This window comes from Aspergillus luchuensis, chromosome 3 (assembly GCF_016861625.1).
Source record: "Aspergillus luchuensis IFO 4308 DNA, chromosome 3, nearly complete sequence".
In the NCBI taxonomy this organism is placed as follows: domain Eukaryota; kingdom Fungi; phylum Ascomycota; class Eurotiomycetes; order Eurotiales; family Aspergillaceae; genus Aspergillus; species Aspergillus luchuensis.
This window is the reverse complement of record NC_054851.1, coordinates 4,744,315-4,763,492: the sequence shown is the minus strand read 5'-3', so window position 1 is coordinate 4,763,492 and position 19,178 is coordinate 4,744,315. Positions and strand designations below refer to the sequence as shown.

General features: G+C 51.9%; 8 protein-coding genes across 8 annotated transcripts; 4 read left to right on the top strand and 4 right to left on the bottom strand.

Annotated features, from left to right (window-relative positions):
- Positions 1-821: 821 nt before the first annotated feature.
- Positions 822-2,611, top strand: AKAW2_31607A (uncharacterized protein; the record flags this gene model as incomplete). The annotated part of the gene is made up of 3 exons (XM_041688251.1): positions 822-1,096; positions 1,168-1,677; positions 1,747-2,611. The coding sequence occupies 3 exons, from the start codon at positions 822-824 to the stop codon at positions 2,609-2,611; spliced, it is 1,650 nt and encodes a 549-aa protein (XP_041542054.1).
- Positions 2,612-3,111: 500 nt separating this feature from the next.
- On the top strand, positions 3,112-3,792 carry AKAW2_31606A (seipin co-factor family protein; the record flags this gene model as incomplete). Its single annotated transcript, XM_041688250.1, has 1 exon — positions 3,112-3,792. The coding sequence occupies one exon, from the start codon at positions 3,112-3,114 to the stop codon at positions 3,790-3,792; it is 681 nt and encodes a 226-aa protein (XP_041542053.1).
- Positions 3,793-5,204: 1,412 nt separating this feature from the next.
- Positions 5,205-6,501, top strand: GIT1_1 (plasma membrane permease, mediates uptake of glycerophosphoinositol and glycerophosphocholine; the record flags this gene model as incomplete). Its single annotated transcript, XM_041688249.1, has 2 exons — positions 5,205-5,477; positions 5,578-6,501. The coding sequence occupies 2 exons, from the start codon at positions 5,205-5,207 to the stop codon at positions 6,499-6,501; spliced, it is 1,197 nt and encodes a 398-aa protein (XP_041542052.1).
- Positions 6,502-7,959: 1,458 nt separating this feature from the next.
- AKAW2_31604A (uncharacterized protein) lies at positions 7,960-9,655 on the top strand (the record flags this gene model as incomplete). Its single annotated transcript, XM_041688248.1, has 5 exons — positions 7,960-8,077; positions 8,146-8,254; positions 8,320-8,435; positions 8,530-8,772; positions 8,832-9,655. The coding sequence occupies 5 exons, from the start codon at positions 7,960-7,962 to the stop codon at positions 9,653-9,655; spliced, it is 1,410 nt and encodes a 469-aa protein (XP_041542051.1).
- A 253-nt stretch (positions 9,656-9,908) lies between these two features.
- AKAW2_31603S (uncharacterized protein) lies at positions 9,909-10,863 on the bottom strand (the record flags this gene model as incomplete). Its single annotated transcript, XM_041688247.1, has 3 exons — positions 9,909-10,315; positions 10,371-10,435; positions 10,490-10,863. The coding sequence occupies 3 exons, from the start codon at positions 10,861-10,863 to the stop codon at positions 9,909-9,911; spliced, it is 846 nt and encodes a 281-aa protein (XP_041542050.1).
- A 245-nt stretch (positions 10,864-11,108) lies between these two features.
- AKAW2_31602S (uncharacterized protein) lies at positions 11,109-11,285 on the bottom strand (the record flags this gene model as incomplete). Its single annotated transcript, XM_041688245.1, has 1 exon — positions 11,109-11,285. The coding sequence occupies one exon, from the start codon at positions 11,283-11,285 to the stop codon at positions 11,109-11,111; it is 177 nt and encodes a 58-aa protein (XP_041542049.1).
- An 844-nt stretch (positions 11,286-12,129) lies between these two features.
- AKAW2_31601S (sugar porter family MFS transporter) lies at positions 12,130-14,144 on the bottom strand (the record flags this gene model as incomplete). Its single annotated transcript, XM_041688244.1, has 8 exons — positions 12,130-12,335; positions 12,386-12,516; positions 12,572-12,959; positions 13,015-13,256; positions 13,308-13,556; positions 13,603-13,858; positions 13,911-13,962; positions 14,013-14,144. The coding sequence occupies 8 exons, from the start codon at positions 14,142-14,144 to the stop codon at positions 12,130-12,132; spliced, it is 1,656 nt and encodes a 551-aa protein (XP_041542048.1).
- A 2,893-nt stretch (positions 14,145-17,037) lies between these two features.
- On the bottom strand, positions 17,038-19,112 carry AKAW2_31600S (uncharacterized protein; the record flags this gene model as incomplete). The annotated part of the gene is made up of 4 exons (XM_041688243.1): positions 17,038-17,791; positions 17,858-17,973; positions 18,053-18,372; positions 18,443-19,112. The coding sequence occupies 4 exons, from the start codon at positions 19,110-19,112 to the stop codon at positions 17,038-17,040; spliced, it is 1,860 nt and encodes a 619-aa protein (XP_041542047.1).
- Between the last annotated feature and the right edge of the window lie 66 nt (positions 19,113-19,178).

The window sequence follows — 19,178 nt, the reverse complement described above, 5'->3', positions numbered from 1 at the left end:
TTATTTCCTGCAGAAGGTCTCAGCGATTTATCTCATAGTTGAACAAGTTGGACTCCGGTCGGAAAAGACAGCCAGTGAGCGGAAGATTACCACCAACCATCACTGTTTAGTACTTAGTAGACTTAGGGTGGCAAGAATCGGAACACAACTACAACCACTCAGTTTACCTCTTCGACACCTGGGTATCCCCAGTGGCAGACCAGTCAGTTGCAAGTGATCCTCGTATTGTGATTGCTGGTATTCCCGCACAAGACCTGCACCTTGACTGGAATTTACGGGTCTCGGTTTCCGGCCCTCCTTGGCTTGTCTGGCCCCCGATACACGATGATCTGACCGACACCCCGGCTTGCTGGTGCTGGTGCATCTTTCGAGGATTAGCAGACCAAGAGACTTACAATTATACGTTGATTCCATTCTATGCTCTTTAAGTCTACAAAGTTTTCACCACTTGGGGCAACCGATCAGCCTTAACCTCAGTCTTCCTCAACTGGCGGTGTCAACCAAGCAGAGATCTGCTGTGCAACTTTTGAACCAGTTAGCGGGTTTGCCGATCTCTCTGCGGAAATTCCCCGCGTCTTTCGTAAGCCGCGTGAGTAGCGACGAACTGGTCGAGTTAACTAGTTTACTGGGATTTTTGTTAGTGAATAATTATTTTGTTGGCTATACCTTTCTTTCCCTTCACTGGTTCTTCGGGTGGCACCAAAGGTGGCACCAATTACGCCTTCCTTCTTTATTTTTCTCCCTCCCTTCGTCAGCTAAGGTATCCTCGGACGACTACTTCTTCGACGGTCTTCCCTCAACCCTTCGCGCCATCGCTCCCAATGGCGAACATGGGGGAAATGGAGTCCAACATGTCCAGCGCGCAGGAGAAGAATCCATCCTCCACCACGGCACTCCACGAATTACCACCCAACGATGAGGCTCGCCCCGCGGTCTTTTCTTCCACCGTTCAGGAGATCCTCTTTGTCGCCGTGGCCACCATGGCCATTGCCATGTCCTCACTCCTGACCGGCAGTGTCACCGTCCTCACCTCGCAAGTGCAGACGGATCTGGGCATGACCACCGCTGAACTCACCTGGCTCGCCGGTTCCTCCTCGTGCGCCATCCCTCATTTCCTCCTCCATGTCCCTTCGCATATCTGAATGTCTAATGATGAGCAATCTCTAGGCTCGCCTGTGGCTCCTTTCTCCTCTGCTTCGGCCGCCTGGCAGACCTGTTTGGCCGCAAGACCCTCTTTCTCGGCAGCCTCATCTTCTATGCTGTGTTCGCTCTGGGTGCCGGATTTTCCCAGAAGCCCCTGCAACTGGACGTGTTGAACGGCGTGATGGGCCTGATGTCAGCTGCCTCGATCCCACCGGCGCAGGGGATGCTGGCCAACCTCTACCCGCGCCCGTCCAAGCGCAAGAATCGGGTGTTTGCCTGTTTCAGCGCCGGTAATCCTTTGGGCTTCGTATTTGGGACCATCTTCTCGGGTATTGCGACTCAACTGTTTAACTGGCGAGCGAGCTTCTTCTTGTTGGCGATCATTTACGTCGTGGTGGTGGCGGTCGCAATTTGGGTGGTGCCGACGGACCATGGGGCCAAGGAGCCTCTGTCCCTCCTCGCTTTGAAGAAATTCGACGTTGTCGGCACCATTTTAACGATCGCCGGGATTGGCATGTTTTCGGGTGCCTTGAGGTGCGTTGCCTGAATCTCCTCATCATAGCCTCCCTCATCTTTCACAACTGACAGTGAGATCGGTTATAGTCTTGGGTCGGATGCTCCTTCGGGGTGGAAGACACCATACGTGCTCGTACTGCTCATCCTGGGCGCTCTGTTTATAATTGGCTTCGTGTTCTGGGAGCGATGGTATGAATACCCCCTGGTGCCCATGTTCATCTGGCGCGACCGGGACTTCTCCTTGGTCATCACGATTCTGTTGCTGGGCTTTCTTGCCTTCCCCATCATGACCTTTTGGATCTCGTTGTTTTTGCAGGAACTCCGGCACTACTCCGCCCTTATGGTGGCCGTGCACCTACTCCCCATGGCGATCGGCGGCATCCTGGTCAACATTGTGGCGGGGCTCATCATGCATCGGGTGTCCAACACGTTGCTTATGACGATCGGGGCCACGGCGTACACGGGAGCCTTTCTGCTCATGGGACTGCAGCACTCGAGCAGCAGCTACTGGGCATTTATCTTCCCCGGGTTGCTGCTGGCGGTGGTGGGGGCGGATTTTCAGTTCTGCGTCGCAAACATGTATGTAATGAGCGCGCTGCCAGACGACCAGCAGAGCATTGCCGGGGGCATCTTGCAGACCGTGACCAAGCTGTGCGTGACGATCGGGATGGGCATCAGCACGGCCATCTTCGATGCCGTCGAGGCGGGCGGGCCCACCAGCCATGGGTACTTTGCCGGGGATGCAATCGCCCCGTACAGTGCCACCTTGCTCTACTGTGCTGGAATATCGGCCATCAGTATTCCCTTGTGTGCCTTTTTACGGATCGGAAGACAGGGACATGGCGGGAATGACAAGGCGCGGGCGGCGGTGGGGAAGCGAAGCAGTTGGTGTGGGCGACGCAGGACCAAGCAGGAAGTGATCGAGGATGAACCTATGGGTTCGAAAGTATAGTCAAAAGATGGGAGGTACCTCATGTGCCTTGTATACCGTGTAAATCGAAAATTGAGATCAATGGGCCACATGGTTGTTGTAAACATCCTACTAGGATTTCCGATAAGTACCAACTATCCCCGAGGATGTGCTGCAGGAGGGCAGTGACGTCACAGCCGAAGGGGGACTTGTCCTGATGGAGGGTGAAACTATGCGAATGGATGAGAAGCAGGAGATAAAGAGGTACCAGATACCAGATGGAGAGAAGTTAGAGTTCTACGGCGACGACTGTCAGTTGGTTGTGTCAGTCCATCCGTCAGGGCAACGCTGGATTCCCCCCGCCCTATACGTCATTGCTTCCCTACTCTTCCTCCCCTCCCAAATGAGCTATCTATCTGTCCTCGAAATCTCCCTTCGCATTCTTGCTTCCTCTTTCGATTCTCTTGATAGTTGAATTTCATCTAAACTTCCCTTCTCCCTGACTTGCTGGCTCTCGTTTCGCCATCTTCAACATCTCCGCCATGTCTCTCAGCTCCGCGACCGGCAACCTGGCTGGCCGTCCACCCAAATTGACCAATGACCTCAAATCCACCGTCCAGCAAACCCAGGACACCACCACGCAAACCGCCACTCAGTTGTCCGACTCGGTCCTCCCCGGTGAATTTCCTGGCGATTCGGATCACATCCATGATGCGCAGCGCGACGACACCAACAACGGACCCGTGCTAGCGCCTCTCCAGCAGTGGTGTCGCCAGTCCCTCCCGCGTCTACTCGATCGCTTCGAGGCTCATCTCGCCGGACTGCTTTCCTGGATCCTACCAGCACCACGCCAGGCCTGGCTGTACGATGAGGCCGCGCGCCGTCCCGCCAGCACCACCTTTCTCATCTGCCAGGCCATCTGCTGTGGTGTGCCCTTACTCGTCTTTCTCGCGGGGGTCTTTGTCTTCGCTGCGGTCGCCATTCTTCTCTGGGCGATACTATCAGTTCTCATCCTGGGGCCGGTGCTCCTGGTGGCCAGTATGATGGGCGTGTCGCTGTGGGGTTGGGGTTGGTTGCTGTATGGCCTCGTCAAGTGGATCGATGAGAAATACCTGGGCGGGTTGATCTCTCGGTTCTGGCTGTCGCGTATGCCATCGCCGGAGGGTCAGGATCAGGAATCGGCAGAAGGACAGGATGGAACCCAGGAGAAGAAAGCACAGTAAGGTGATAATGATGCTGAATGCTCTTTCATTCCGTTTGATGATTCATGACTATCTTAATGCTCGAATTTGTCAGTTCTTCTTGTATCTATAGTCGGTTACTTCACTATTCAGATTGTATATATATTTTGAAGCAGTAGCTCGTTCGGGATGGCCTTGAAGTGCACATTCGTAGCCGTTGACTGCATCAAGTAGTAGTATATGCGATATGATTGTAGTAAATAAACGTTTGAGTCCTTGACTAGTACTAAGTAAGTGAGCAGTACTACTATCGAGTTGTTATAATGGATGTTAGTAATGAGTTGTTCCTGTTTAGCTCAGAATCTCCGAAGCAATTCCGCTGACCCACACAATCTCGGCTACTGCGGTCGAATTTTATTTATTTTTTCTTTTCTAGCGTGAGGTGACAAGAGTCTGGAATTATGGCTCACCGGCGAGGCCCAGCACGCCCCCTCTTTCTTTACTTTTTCTTCTATCCTTTCACACACTAACTTCCACACTACAAAGTAGTTCAGCCCTCTCTTGATATTCACTGGATACTAGCTGTGCACCTTACGTACCGACGCACGGCAAGTGGGTCATCCAACAGGGTCCAACAAGATTTTTTTTTCCTGCTTCTTTCACGGCCCCCTCATCTTCTTTACAGCCTCTACGTTGGTTCTTCTTCATCGTAAGTGTTGGAATTAGGTGTTGCAAGCGGTGATGGACATACCGGTGATATGATACCAGCATTTTGGGGAAAGGAGCAATGGGAAAAGGAGTAAGTGGGGATCGTCCTCTCCTCTCCTCCATCTTGGCTCGGGGATCGACCATGGTTAGTTAGTCATTGGCCAGTAATCAACCATCCTTTTCCTTCTCCTCCCCGCGGAGATTGATTGAATGGCCTGAGCAGAGAAGAATGCTTAACTCCATCTACTCGGCCAACCAGAGCATCGGACATTATCGGAACTGGGTCTGCTCTACTATCTTTTTTATCTGATGATAATCGGTTTCGCGGCCGGTGCCGGGGCCTGTTATAGGGCTCCCGCCAAAGCTTCCCCTCAACTTAAATCTCTGCCCTGTCCCTACCCTCCAGGAACACCGTTTCGATCCCTCCGCAAAGTCAGTCTGCAAATATACCTCGATGCGTGAAAGCACGTCCGATAAGAGGGCGGCAGAAACGGTGGTGGCCGACCAGGAGGTGGAAAATAGTTCGCCGGCAGCCTACCGTCCCACGCGTTGGCAGAGCAATTTGACCATCCTGAGCTGCGTGAGTCAAAGCCTTTCATTTTCCTCTCTTTCTCGGAGAACGCGTCGCTAACCAGTTTCTCTGACAGTATATCGCCAATTTCAGCGATGGCTTTCAAAACCAATTGGCCAACCCCACCAATGTCATCTTCAAGAAGCTGCTGGGCAAATCCGGCTACCCATCGGAGATGCAGACCCGCATCAGCAATTCTCTACTCATCGGTGCTATCCTGGGAGTGGTTGTGCTGGGATACGTCTCCGACATGGCCTCCCGACGCGCCGGTCTTCTCTTCACCTCGGGCCTGGTCACCATCTCCACGCTGATGGCCACCCTGGCCCTGCAGGTGCACCCTTCTCACAACATGCTTTGGTACTTTGTTATTGTCCGAGGCATCTGTGGATTTGGAGTGGGTGGGGAATACCCTCCCAGTGCTGCGGCCGGTCTGGAAGAATCTGACGATGTATGTTTTCCATCCCTTTCTCCCCCTACCAGCGCACTAGGAAGTAGATCGTGATGAAGAACTTCAAGAATGTGCAGCTAAACTGAATATTTGCATCTAGTTCAAGCGCCGCTACCGAGGCCCCGTCTTCGTCTCCTTCACCACGCTGATGGCCACCACCGCCTCTCCTATTTTGATGATCATCTACCTGATCTGCCTCAAGGCCACCGACAACAACCTACCCGTCACCTTTCATGCCATCTACAGCATTGCCACAATCTTGCCCGCCATCATCATGGTCTTGCGATTTTTCATGACCGACTCGACCTTGTACCACCATTCCAACTTCAAGCGCCAGCGGAAGCCCGCCCGATTCTACTGGGTACTGGTGCGCCGCTACTGGAAGCGCCTCTTCACCACCTCGCTGGCCTTCTTCCTCTACGACTTTATCAACTTCCCCAACAGCATCATGTCGAGCACCATCATCTCCTCGCTCGTCAAGGATGGCAACATCCAGACCACCGCCATCTGGCAAGTCATCCTGGCTGCGCTGCCCATCCCCGGCGTCATCGTCGGCGCCTGGCTGACCAACTCGATCGGACGCCGGTATACCGGAATGGCCGGATTCGCGGGCTACGTGGTCCTGGGCTTCATCATCGGTGGCACCTACGCCAAGCTCTCTCAGCATATTGCGGCCTTTGTGGTGCTCTACGGACTGCTGCAAGCTTTTGGACACATGGGGCCGGGCGCTACGATCGGCCTCATCTCCACCGAATCCTTCCCCACCGCCATGCGCGGCATGGGATACAGTGTGGCTACGGCTTTCGGTCGTACGGGAGCGGCGGTGGGCACGCAGTGTTTTACACCCTTGCAGGATGCCGCGGGAGATAGCGCCACATTTTACCTTCTCGGTGGCGTGGCGATTCTGGGCATGATTGTGTACTGGTTTCTGCCGGAAAGCGGGAAGTTGGATCTGGAGAAGGAGGATCGCGAGCTGGAAGAGTATCTGGCTGGGCATGGGTTCGTGATGGAGAAGAAATACTAATCTATACTTGCTAGTATATATGTCTGTATAGACAGCATTTATATCTGAAATGTGAAATGACAACGATCATGACAGCGCTATGGACTTCACCTATCCTAGCTTGGATGGATTAACCTCCTATGTTCCTTTAGAAAGTGATTCCATGCCAATCTTTCTTCCAGCCAGACCCAGGTGGATAGCTGTGTTCTCAGAGTCCGCTCGTCCAGGAAGATCTGCTGGGCGCCTCCTTTCCATACCCATATCCATCGTAGCCCACTACATGTTCAGCCCGTTTTCGGTAGGGTGAAAGGTATCATCGGAGGTCAACTGACGGCGCTTGTTGATGGTCCTTCGGATTTGCAGGCTAGGTAGGGCATGTAGCACCCCAGCCCAGTTGATTGTCAGCAGCAGAAGATGGCCGCGCAACATGACTGAGGGAATTGGCCAGGATAAATTTGGTCCCTGTGCAATCTCACCAGCTCTTTTCCTCCTCCTTCAACTTTGCGCTACCGGTACAACACATTGTGAGAGGGATTTGTGATGTAGTGCCGGTAACACATTTCGCATGCGACACAATGAGATTCTGTCATTTATGATTCGATATAACCTCGGAGGTGCCTGATCGCCACTGTGCAGCTAAGAAGCAATCAGATATTCAGCTAAGCTACAAGCCGAAGATGGGATTGGGTGCCACTATTCAGCGACTGCGTGCAGTACCATATTTTATCTAACCACGTGCCGCATTTCTTCGATTGAGTTCCGGCGATAATTCACCGGTCGGACCGTCGGTTACTTTCTTCACGAATGAACAGAGTGTGAAGTATTGGTCATGGTGAGATGTGACCAAGGAGACTGCCGACACTTATTGGTCACTGCCATCTCAGTCACTCCGAGCCTTTCCGAAAATGGTGAGTGCAATCGAGAGAACATTATGACAAAACAAGTTCAATCCAGAAGATCCAATAAATGTTGTGCTGAGAGTGGGGAGTTCTTTGAAGAACCCGATGGATGCAATTCAAGCCATTCCAGCCCGCACCCGCCATGATGGTGACATGCGACCGGGACGATCGAAATAGTTTAGTAGCGAGCAGGATAGGTCAAGACGGGCTGACACACGACCCACGCGGGGAGACGATAAGCCAGACAGAATACATTGTAGATAAAACTAGATAAACTAACGCGATAGCTATACGATCCAGCCAGCAATCAAAGCAATGAAAAGGTTCTCCCTCGCCATTTTGGGGCTTATCACGCCATATCCACTTCCGCCTCGCCTGCCAATCAAACCTTCGATATCCTCAAACCATCCTTACCAGATTCTTCTCTCTTGTCTCTCTCACTCTCTCTTGACCCTTTGTTTACCTGATAAATTAAATACTTCTTCTGCTGCTGCAGGGCTCGTCGATCCTTGCATTCCGATCGAGTCAACTTCCCACTAGAATCTGCTAGTTGGTTTCCAGCAGTTCTCACCCTGCAACCATGACGGCTCCTCCGATGTATCGCCAGGAGAAGCTGGAACAGGCGCCCACTGATGTGGCCGAGCTGACATCCGATGAGTCCACTTCCACCGAGATCTGGAATGCGTTGGTGACCGAAGGTAAGCTGCAACTCAATTCGACATCTTTGGGAAGACCGAAACTAACTCGCTGGGATGGCGGGATATAGACCATCAACATGAGATTCAACTCCGAACCATGTCCTGGCAAAAGGCCGCCTGGTTGCTTGCCGGAGACCAAGTTTGTCTGGCTATCATGGCTCAATCCTGGTCACTCTCGTAAGTCAACAGAGATTTTCATCTATTGGCCCGCGAACTGACCATCATCATTGGGTCCCCCTCAGCGTACTGGGATGGGTACCCGGCATCATTACCATGGTTGTGTCCGGCGCTCTCTTCTGGGTCACTTCCCTCACCATGCACAAGTACATCATGAAGCACCCGCAAATCAAGAACATTTGTAGGAACTCCGCTCTCTCTCTCTCTCCATCTCTCTCATGCCCCCCTGTGATGGATTATCAAGGCTGACACAAGTTTGTCTTCCCCGGAACCAGGTGACTTTGGCTACTATGTCTTCGGCAAAAGCCAAACGGCATACATCTTTTCCGGCTTCATGCTGCTGGCTAACAACATCCTGCTGATTGGTTTCCATATCCTGACTGGAGCCAAGGTGCTGGATACTTTGTCTGATCACTCTCTGTGTACCGTGACCTTCTCCGCGATCGTGATGGTCATGGGCATCGTCCTGTCCGCTCCGCGAACCCTGCGTCATGTTTCCTTCATGTCCATGTTCTCGGGTAAGTTAAAATCCACTCCACTGCAATGTCTGCGCCCTGTATTTCGCTAACAATGTCAGCGGCCTGCATGGCCATTGCCATCCTGTTGTTCCTTATTTTCGCGGGCATTGAGAAGGCACCCCTGGATTATCCGACCGATGGACCTGTGCGAACGTACGCATTCCCCTTGCCTGGCACCAGCTGGGTGGATTGCATGAATGCCGTCTTGAACATCACTTTCCTCTGGGTGCCCCAGATTCTCTTCCCCACCTTCATCGCCGAGATGGAGCATCCGGAGGACTTCCCCAAGTCACTGGCGGTCCTGGCTACCATTTCCACCATCCTCTTCATCGTGCCGCCCGCCATCGGCTTTCGCTATCTGGGCCAATACGCCACTGCACCCGCCTTTGGCAGTCTGGGCCTCGCCGTGTACAGGAAGGCCTCGTTTGGTTTTGTCATCGTGCCCACGCTGATCATCGGCGCCATCTACGCCAACGTCACCGCCAAGTTCATCTATTCCCATCTGTTGGGCACCTCCAGACACGCACACAGCAACACTGTCGTGGGCTGGGGCGTCTGGGCCTTGGTCATGATTGGCATCTGGGTGGTGGGATTCATCTTCTCCGAGGTCGTCCCCAGCATGGGCGACTTTCTCTCGTTGCTGGGGGCCGCCTTTGACTCCTTTTTCGGCTTCATCTTCTTCGCGGTGGCCTACTGGCATCTCTACCGGGGAAAGCTTTTTGTGGGACTCGGGCGCACGGCGATGACCCTGCTGCATGTTTTCGTCATGGCTTGTGGTTTGTTTCTGTTGGGACCGGGATTGTATGCGGCGGTAGAGGCCATCATCACGGATTACTCGGGATCGGTTTCCCCGGCGTTCAGTTGTGCCAGTTTGGGGATCTGATGGGCGCTGTGATTCTTCTTTCTTACTCCTTGTATTGATCGCTCGATGCGTTAGCATGCTGCGCTAAGGTTGTTATGATCATGACTCTCTCACGATTATCGAGATTAATAGATATTGCTTCCCCAATATTAGCCTGAGGCGCTGTTCCTTCCGTCAGCGCAACGGAGCCGGGCGTCTAACACGATATAGAAGATATTATATTATATCGGAGAGGTGTATTGAAACAAATGATGCAAACCGGTACCCGATCAAATCACTCTCCCGCAGATAGCTTAAACGTCTGGTGAATGCTGACCTGGTTTCCATGATACCAGGCTTCTCCCTCCGGGTTCAGTATCTCCTGGCTGCTATTGGCATCACTCCGTGGGCTCCCAGCCATCGGTGAGGAAACCGTGGTGACGGTCAGATGATCCATCTGACCGGGAACAAGGTCAGGACGCCAATATCGGGGATCACGCATGCTCTTCTTCGAGGCCTCTCCCGTCCAGCTGGATAGTGCGTAGGGGCCATCGCTGGCCTGTTTCCCCGGAACCCGACGACCTTGGGTGCTGGTGTTCTCGAGGAACCAGCGGCATAGAGCGCGTAAAGTGACGAGGCTGCCAGCCGTAATGCCAAGTCCGGTCTCAATGATGGACCAAATAGCGATTTGGTATGTGGAATCTGTGTCGCGTCAGAAAATATGCATTATGTCAGGAGGCGTGGAGCGGTCACTTACAGAGGAAATCGGTGTCGCCATAGTGATGAAGAAAGGGAAGTCGAATGATGACAGCAACACTCGCACTGGAACTGGGTTAGGACATCAAGACTAGAGCATCTCAACGAACAGACACATACATGGCTCCGAGGCTGAGAATCACACCCAGTGCGACCTTGGTGCGACCGTTCATCTGCAGTCGCCAGATCAAAAACACGGGCAAAATGCCCAAAGTGAGGTCGCAGAAGATGGTGATGGCGCTGTACAAGTAGGCAATAGCCAGCAGAGTCCCGATCGACAGGCAGGTTCCCGAATGAGTGGGTTCTAGACGCAACCAGAAGTACGAGACAGGGTGGCAGTCGAAGAGCAAGACCAACCAGAACATCAAGCCGATGGCTGTGACAACTCCGATGATGGTCCACAGAATGATGCGATGCGCTTGGCGTACAGTCAATCGCAGCAAAGCGAGCGCGATGGACACTTTGGCGACAGCAGAGGCCCAGAGATATAACATTTGACCCAGCCACCACCACTACAGTTCTCCATCTTAGCATTAGAGGTTACATACACACAAGTGAAGGGGACGGATGCCTCTTACCAGCATGGCTTTCTCTATTGTCTTAACACTGGTGAAGTCCAGCATCTTGTGACCCACTCCGGTTTTTGCCCCAATCATGCAGCAGACGTTAAGGAAGATGAAGAGCACCTGCCGGAGAGTTAGTTATCTTTCGGTTCCTCCAGCATCATACATAACACCTGTCAAGGCGACCGTACCAAAGCAACAATCATGAGCGCGTCATCCCATCCGAATGCCCGCACCAAGTGCACACGGACAAACGTGCGCAAAGCAACTGCAATTGTGCCTATCCCCATCATCACCGTCGCAACGACGAAGATGGCGAGGCTGCGGCCCACCAAGGGCAGCGACTCACTCATCCTGAACCACACGAGATGTTTGGTGGATGCAACTCGGGGACGGAAAAGGAGTCAAAGTGTTGCGGTGCACTCTGGGAATGTCGTGACTTTTCATTGCGGTGGGCATTTGGCTCGTGGGCCCGACTGGATAGAAGCTGGAAAAAGCTGCTGTTTCAGCCACGCGGGTCCGGCTGTTGATGTGCACAAGGAAAGCCATGATGGTTGAAGAGTCGTAGCGAACCAGTGGAGCTGTTTGCGCCTAGGGGCACCGTTCCTGACTCTCGGTCACGCCTCAGCTGCACGGGTTAGGAAGGCCATGACTCTGGGCAGGCCCACCAAATTTGTATGCGAGATTGGCCCTGACTCGGTGTTTTGAGGCTGGAACCAATGCGATGGGAGGATGTAATGCCAATGCGGGCGAGATCGATGCTAGCGGCCCTCGCTACCAAACACTCGCCGCCAACCCCAAGCCCGGCACTCCGGTTCATCCGGAGGAACAGTAAAATTTAGTGTATATTCTATCATCAGGAGTTGATGGAAGGAAGATCTTGATTACTATAATAAACACCACGTGGAGGCCTCGTCTCTTTGGTCTCCCGTCCAACAGTTCGTCAGAGCGTGCACAGGGAGAGAGCACAGATCCCGATGAAGCTATTGACAACCGGCGCCCTTTTCGGATACAGAAATAGAAAGGGAGACCCACAGTGAGACGGCGATTAATATATCAACAGTGATTACTCTATTGTCATGCGGAAACCCCTACTGATCGAGCACCATCTCACGCCAAATATTTATTGATAATCTCCGTCCCCATTCTTCGCGTCGACGATCCCTTCCTCCCTCCCAGTCATCCAAACAGGGTGGCTCACTCCACGTGGCTCACCGAAGCCGCGCTGCTGTCCTTTGACGCATCTAGACCTGCTTGGGCATTCTTCTGTCGCTCGTACTCTGCCTCCTCGCGCTGCCGGTATCGCCAGGGACGCTGCGTGGATACTGCGTCTGGATCCCGCGTAACCAGCAACGGTGGGTTCGAGCGGTAATAGTCGTCCAGATCTTCCAGAGTCCGATTTGCTGCACCGAGTCAGTGAAGGGTGATTGAGATGGAGATAGGATCGACTCACCAGTCTCGGGGTAGAAGAAGTAGAAGATGGGCAGAGAGGCCGCGTTGGTGACTGTCCAGACGATCCAGAACCGCCAGCCAATCTGCTGGATGCCAATTGGTGTGATTTCAACAATGGCAAAATTGGTGATCCTATCGCATGCTCAGCCGCTGTAAATAATCCGCACCAACTGCAAGCTGCACCTACCAGTTTGTCGCTGTCGACACGGCTGCACCCTTCGTCCGCATGGGCAGCGAGTTAATCTCGGTCGGATACAGCCAGGGCACCCCCAACATTCCAATGCCGAACGCGATATAATAGAGGAAGAAAAACGCGACCGAAGCAGTCGCGTATCGTGTGTCTATCTCGGCAAAGCGGAGCAGAATAGTGATCACCAAGAAGCAGACGAACTGCCCGAAGGTGGATAACAACATGAGACCACGTCGGCCAAATCGCTCAACCATCGTGACAGCCACGCTGGCAAACACGAAATACACCGTCGCATTGCATGCACTGAGCAGTCGCGACATGCTGTTGGAAAGTCCGACCGAGTTGATAAGCACCAGAGGCAGATAGTACGACATGATGTTGATCCCTAGGTGCAGTTAGGTCAACAACTCGAAGACATTGTATCATACCAACTATCATACCCTGAAACTGCTGCAGCGCCTGTGAGCCGGCCCCCAGCAGCAACCGTCGCAAGGTTTTGGTGTCGTTGGTAGACCGGCCAGTCAATAGATCCCGCCAGGGCACCGCATTTTCTCGCTCATACTGAATACTATAGACGATCTCGCGATGCTGCGTTGCCACATAGGGATCATCTTTCGGCTTAGCCTCGATGCTCGAAATGACGTGTAAAGCTTCGTCTGTGCGACCGTGGCATAGCAACCATCTGGTTGTGTCAGTGGACTAACATGAAAGGGTCTCTGTGGTGCGCACATACCGGGGGGACTCGGGCAGCCAGGGAACCGTGGCAGCGAGGACGAAGATGAAGAAAAACTGAAGGGCAATCGGAAGTCTCCAGGCCAGAGCTCCGCCGTGAAAGGAAAGCCCGTAGTTGATCCAATTGACGAGCATGAAGCCTCCAACATTCAAGGCCATCTCCAAAATGACCAGTCGGCCTCGCCAGGAGACCTGAGCAGTCTCGGTCTGCCAAATGGGTGCTGTGGAGGTGTTGATGCCGTTTCCAATTCTGCAGCTGTCAGTGGACGCCATACCACATGTATGTTATCTCTGACCCTAGGATGATTCGGCCAACAAACATCTGAGCGAGATGATACGAGCTCGCCTGCAGAATGGTGCCCACTGCCATAATGGCTGTTCCGATCAAGATCGACTTTTTCCGACCGAGTTGTTCCGAGATGGCAAAGGCGCAGAGGGCCCCGAGAAAGCAGCCGACGTCGTAGATGGCTGTGACGGTCGACAGAGTGGAAGTCTTCGACGGTCCGACCAAATCGTGGACCTCGAGAAAGTTCTGGGTAACAACCACGCCACCTGCCACGCATCAGATTATGAGATCTGGGAAGTCATTGCCGGGAAGACGTACTAAAGACCCCTTGGTCATACCCGAACAGGGTCATATCCGTAGCACAAGCAACCTAGACAGTCAGTACTGGGCACTAGCTCTTTGCATACGCTGATCTTGTACCGTAATCCAAAATGTGAGCCATCCTCCGACAAGCCCAAAGTAGGGCTTCCTTGCAATTGAGTCAGTCATTGTGCGCTCAGTATAGATATGTGGGCCAGACTGAATCAGGGTGGGGGGGGGGGGGACGCGCATGCTCTTATAAGAGGCAGACGCCTTACCCCAAGTCAACAGCCGGGGTGGGGTACAATCGTGGGGGTTGGTGCTTCATTCAACAAGGCTGCATTTGGTGCATGCACTTGCCCTAGGGCTTGGAAATAGATGACGAGGGTGGCAACTCGATGGTTACGTTACATCCGACTAGCTGTTGGGGAGAGCAGTCAGAGGCTTCTTAGTCCGGCCGGAGATGGAGTCATGATACTGGTTGATATTCATACACATCCTCCTGTTAATAGCCGAGGATATCGAGGTTAAGTTTTATCCCCCACGCTGGTCGATCTCCGTGGAAAGGAAGATCGGGCAAAAAGGGAGTGGGAATGAATGCAGATGAAAATCCGGGGGGCATGAGAGAAATGCGGGGAAGATAAGATCTCGGAGAAAATGCGTCGATCTTTTTTCCTATTCAGCCTGTCAGCTTGCTTCTCCCCATCCGTCCAGTCTTCTAAGTTTAGAAGATCCTGATGGCTTTGTCGCATTGGTCGGCGGAATCCTTTCGGCAACGCTGAATCGTTGCTATCCCGTGCATTCATCAACGGGCGCTGCCAGATCTCTTGTACGACATCAGATGCTATTAACGCCGGATCCATTACCTCTTTTTGCACTCCCTGTAGGAGACTCTGATACACAAGAGAGACTCATATACGTGATTATTGCGCCGGATCTTCATAGCTATAACCCTATATCGCCGAGAATGAACTCAGGAGCCCTGGCTGGATGGCTAAGAATGTGGAGGAATCTTGTTCGCGAGCCTTCAATGATTTTTGATGAACGTGGACATGACTCAAGCTCGACGATTGCTCCGAGTCACTTGTGGGCTGCTCCATGTTAGGTCGCTAGTATGTTATTGCCTTTGCTCTGCCATGGTGCAGTTTTATACCCACCTTTACTGCTCTCTCTTACCCCCTCCTTTTTTCTCATGTTCTGAATACTACTCCCTGTTTCTATGAGGTAGTGTAGCGCAACGCTTATCTTTGAGGACGCTGCTGGTGACCCGAGCGGAACCAATCGCTCTATCGCTTCATCGAAGCCAGTACCGCTACGAATGGCACAACTGCTAGGGATTTTACATGGGTACTTCATTTACTGCGCATTCTGACCAGCACATTATGGAAAGCGACAACTAGAAAAGATTGTAAACAATATGGCATACGTTGACTGAGATCGGCATTGTATATTTATACTAAAATACATACGCCTTTCTTTCTCGCCAGACTTACATCTTATTCTACTAGTTAGTACTACACGTTCATCTCTCAATGCACCGATGCACGGCCAGTCGGTTCTTGTTCTCTCCGTATTTTGTTCAGTTTATCGCTCAGAGCTGATACTGCCACGTCGTTTATCTTGAAACTGCGCGCTGCTGTGTCAGGCTCGGTGTGTAAGTCACAGTTATCGTCCGGGTCGCCTCGAGGTTCTGTTGGTGTAGTGGGTGAGGTCGCTGAGATTCATGAATTGCCGCTTGAAAGGACAACTTTTAGCGGCTTTAGCCAGAGAAGGCGCAAAGATTTTGGTTGACCCGCACGCATCCGGTATGCGATTATGAAGAGTACTGGGCGAGCCGCCTTGGTACAAATGAGGCTATGTTTGCTCTGCATGCCATGGTTTTTCAATATTGTCAGGGTTTCGTCTTATCTTTCGGCTGAAGTGTAATATCGGGTTTAGTACATGGACCCATATTCTCTTTCAGTCATCGTTCAAATGAAGATGAGGATTGTGTTGCCTTTTTGAGCATAGATGTATTGCGGACACTCCTTTGCCGTCTATGAACTTGAATAGCAAGCACTATATTATACTAACAAGGACAGGTATTCTAGGTAGCAAGCTAAAAAGAGCTTTCACTGATCATCGTTTAAAAGGCTATGTGCACATAGTTGCTTCAACAAAGATAGACATGGCTTTGGAATGAGTACACTTTCCCTACAATGAACGATGAATCTTGTCTGTCTGCCAGCTTGGTTTCTAAGCACCTTATAAGGTATTCGTATCAATGGCATTACTCATATAGCAAAATGTGGATAACAGATAGCGGTGTCAATAGAGCTACTTCCAGGCCCCTTTCTTCTAGGTTTAGTTATCCGCAAATTTCCCCAGCTGAGATCTCCTCGCAAACGATCTGTCCATCGAAGAACTCTACTCGGGCTGAGCCTGTGTGAAATAGTTACTACAATACTAGTTAGATAAGCAACTCATAAGTAGGTTGCAATGCTACGCTGTTCATACACGGTGGGAAACTTCCAAGCTTTACTGCAATAAAGAAGCTTGTGACTGGATGATTCAGGAAAGAAAGCGTTTCGTGTCACGTATTTCTAACTCAAGTACGATTGCGAGCTATATGTATCGTGTAAAGAGGTTAATGATAAAGGCCTAACCTTTCAGATAAGCCGGTCCCACCTACTCAGATGCTCATCAGAAACAATAGGCATGCTTTAGCTAGCATAGTTATAATCAATGATCCAACATGAATATAGCTCCACCAAGACAGATTCATACTATGTTGACAGAGGCCTGGACTACTCGGTATGACAGTTGTACCCAGCAAAGATTGACATAAGGTTATACTCCGTGTGGGCGAGCCGCCAGAGTGATACTTGCGCTCCTTGACCATATCCCTTCTACCTTCGTCGAGCGATATATTTCCATAAAATGTACGTCGATCTCCTGGGGTGAAACAGTCAAAGGAAAGGCAAAACCGCAGATAAAGACCCAAATTGTAAGGTGAGCTCTGAGAAAATCGCTTAGTGATATACAATGGCGCAGAGAACGGAATCTTTTGAATGACATGGCCTGCTGGCGCGCGTATAAACGTTGGCAAGAAAATTCCTGTTCCACTGGGCTTGTCTGGTAATGGGTGCTGACAGTCAGGTCCTTATCATGCTTGGCGAGCCTCCCATGATGCAAGCGCTACCAGCAGCTCATTCCACAGAAGCTGCAAGGAAGCCAAATAACATCGATCGAGATAGAAGAACGGCATGAGGCGGGTGCGGAGGTCCTTCCAGGACGTGATGGCATGCAGGTGCACCATCCGCGCGAGGGTCTGGACAAAGAACGTGCGTTCGTGCGCGAGAGCAGTATTACAACTACAAGCACCCATGACCAGGATCCAGATCAGAAGATCCGGATGCGCGGTAAAGGCTCCCGTGGCCAGAGTCTCTTCCAGGGCTGCTCGCAAGGCGATGATAGGCTGTGGGAAGATGCCGGCATTGGCGGGATAGAAAGCCCAAATGCTGCTGTTGTGGAAGAGGAGGCAGACGAGACGTACGCATCCCTCGATCGACGCATCTTCTTTAACAATTCCGGTTTCGGTATATCGATCGCTGAGGAGCATGTACTCGATATACAGGACCTCGCCATTGAAATAATCTTCGGTCTGTTCATCGTAGATCTGGTAATCAGCGGCCTGGATCGCCTCGGCGTACCAGGTCAGCTGCACCAGGTCGAAGATGATCTTGGATAGTTGCGGCCCAATTAACGCGCCAGTCAATTGTGACAGTTGTAATAATGGCGACGCGAGAAGGGCGAGTTCAGCAGTGGGAGGCAGGATGGGGTACGTTTGAGGACGAGTATTGCGGACCGGAGGAAAGATTGGTTTGGTATAGGCCATGCATGCTACACGTATATCTGTCCTGGAGATAAAGGATTAGTTTGAGCTATAGATGTGAAGGGACTATTACATTGAGGAGCAGACTTACCATGAAATCTGATATCGTACGGGATACGGAACATCTATGAAACTCCTGCGCAGTGCTACCATTTGACGTAGTCCGGCTAGGTGCATCTTCAGATAGGCGGGTGTACCTGTCGCAATCTGCCGAGAGTGAGACTTATTTGTCACCCGAGGGGGTAAAAGCGTAATCCAAAGAAGGGGGTGGGAAAGGCACCCGTACCTCGATCGTCAGCAACATGGATACAGACGCAATCAAGCCATCACTAGCTGCTCTGAGAGGGTCTGAGAGACCGCTATTGACCAGCCGGATTGTTTCTCCCCGATGGTGAAATGTATCGAGCAGCAGGGGGCTGAATGGTTCATTGCTGGAACTCTTGAGAGGCAGCTCACTGGTCCGTAGAGCAATATCCGAGGAAGCAACACAGATACACGCATGAAGGCAGGCCTTATTGTCCTGAATCAGTTCCCCCCAATGCCTTTTGATCGTGTCAAGCCGTCGGTTCTGGAAAGGCACGCCGTCTTGGGAAAGATCAACTAAAACTAGACCGGACTATCAGTATCCGTCGATTAAGTTGCAGGTATCTAACCAAAATGTCGAGATGTAACTTACAATGCTGCAGATGTCGCATCATGCGATCGGTAAGAGGAGTATGAGAGGTGTTGAACGGATCTATGGCCGATTGTATTCCCAGGCTTCGGGGTATGGGGGACGATACTGAGCAAATTACTTCATCTTCCTGGCCCTGACTGTCTGTCGAGCGCTGCGGCACAGATGCTTGAGCTGCAAGTTCAGCTTTGGGCCAGACCGGGCCCTCCGCATATTTGCGATCGGTCTCTGGGGGTTGGGAGGCTACACGTTTCCATGATCGACGTTTATGTAATTCAGTGCTAGATAGCCTTTTCTTCCGATTATGCTCCGACATCACATGGGATCGGATACGTTTCAGGTCCTCGGGCCTGGTGCCATCTGAAATAGACTTTGGGCTCGCATGGACCCAGAAGAGAGTCGGGCGACCGGCCACAGAGCTGGTCGACTTTTGGGGTCCGGTTGTTCTCGCCGCGTCAGGTTTGGCAGGGGACAACGACAAAGTTGACCGTTCCTTAGATACTGTAATCAGCTCTGTAGCTTCCTTGGGAAAAGGAGAGATAGATATTGTGTTGTGGGTGCTGCTGCTCGGAGAATTATCGGGCACATGCCCTTGGGAGTCTGGTGAGTTTCCCACCGCATCAGTCTGGGCCAACCTGGGAGGCAACACCCTCATATGATCAAACGAATTCATCCTATCCAGTTCCTGTGCAGAACTATGCCAACTATTATTTCAGCGAAAGTGGGTTCGAGTAATCCT